Below are 1375 nucleotides of genomic sequence, written 5' to 3'. Positions count from 1 at the left end.
GATCCATGTTCACTGTGTATTTTAATGACGATCCATGTTCACTGTGTAGTTTAATGACGATCCATGTTCACTGTGTAGTTTAATGACGATCCATGTTCACTGTGTAGTTTAGTGACGATCCTTGTTCACTGTGTAGTTTAGTGACGATCCATGTTCACTGTGTAGTTTAGTGACGACTGCTTCTGGTGGTTTTTTCCTTTTCAGGGAACAGAAGTTCAGGTGGAGGATATAAAAAGGGTTTATTCTCTGTTCCTGGATGAGGCCAGATCATCACAGTATATGAAGGAGTATCAGGAGTCCTTCCTCTTTAACGAAACACGTGAGTTTGCTTTTTGTCCTTTTGTAGAAGAATTGTCTCGTATTTCAACATTTCACACCGGGGCTGCTTTTCATCAACATCAACTCAAACCTTTAATCTGTAAATATTATGTCTAAACAGATGTTAACTCCTGAGACTGACAGCTGTCTTAAAGCTTTCCTACTTGTGAATAATCTCTGATTAGTTTCTAAATGACCTTTGACCCCTCTCAGATTAATGGCAGCAACAGTTGCTTCTTTAGGTTAATTGCTGATGTCATTCCTTCTTGGCGTTGTTTCACTGTTTTTATATAGATGCTCACACTGATAATGATGATCAGATAATCAATACATTTGATCAGCAGCACGTGACAGATGCTGAATTTGTTCAGTCATGCATTAAAAGTGAACTAAGTTGCATTTGTCAGTTTGTTTTGTTTTTTGTTTTTAACAGAAACGTCTGCGTGCGTGCGTGCGTGCACGCTTAATGTTGTGACTTCATAAATACCAGATCAGTTTTTATTGATTGATTTTTAATTTTGACATGATACATAAACCTGAAGACGTGTGTATTTACAAAGGCTGTAAGAAATACATTTCATAAAGATAAATGAATCAGAGCTCTGTTCTGTCTTTATTAATTTAGCATCACTGTGATGTAGAGTTTAACTCATAATACTTGAATTATTCAGAAGAGTTGTTTGTTTTTACGTTTCAGAATCATCTTCCATGGACACGTCGTAAAGAAGCCTGACTGCTCTGAGAAGTTTGTTCTCTTCACCAACAATTAGTTACCTTTGACTTGCACAACAAGTGAAGAATTCAATTTAAACTTAGATCATCTAATTTTAAAATTTAAAAAATTATCTCCAATTTGCAGGACCAAGCTGTTCTTTGCTGATGTCTTGTGTCAGGAATTTCTGATCCTTTCAAGTGTTTTTTTGTTTTTCACACTTATCTGTGCATTGTTTGTTTCTTTGACAATAATAAACAGGTTTTTATACAACACTTTGTTTTTGACTGTGTAGGAGTCTTTTTTTTTACACGAGAACAATTTTAAGACGAGAAAAAGGCGTCG

General features: G+C 35.6%; 1 protein-coding gene across 1 annotated transcript in view; it reads left to right on the top strand.

Moving 5' to 3' along the window:
* The window catches only part of ruvbl2 (RuvB-like AAA ATPase 2), an 11142-nt gene extending 10016 nt beyond the window's left edge, over positions 1–1126 (top strand). Inside the window, exons 13-14 of the mRNA XM_037687582.1 lie at positions 205–319; positions 1016–1126. Coding sequence (XP_037543510.1) covers positions 205–319; positions 1016–1041 — 141 coding nt within the window. The 3' untranslated portion in view covers positions 1042–1126. The remainder of the gene's footprint in view (positions 1–204; positions 320–1015) is intronic.
* Positions 1127–1375: the final 249 nt, after the last annotated feature.

This window comes from Nematolebias whitei, chromosome 14, assembly GCF_014905685.2.
Source record: "Nematolebias whitei isolate Nwh7 chromosome 14, NemWhi1, whole genome shotgun sequence".
Classification (NCBI taxonomy): Eukaryota; Metazoa; Chordata; class Actinopteri; order Cyprinodontiformes; family Rivulidae; genus Nematolebias; species Nematolebias whitei.
The sequence above is the reverse complement of the archived record's forward strand: the minus strand, read 5'-3'. Positions and strand labels throughout refer to the sequence as shown.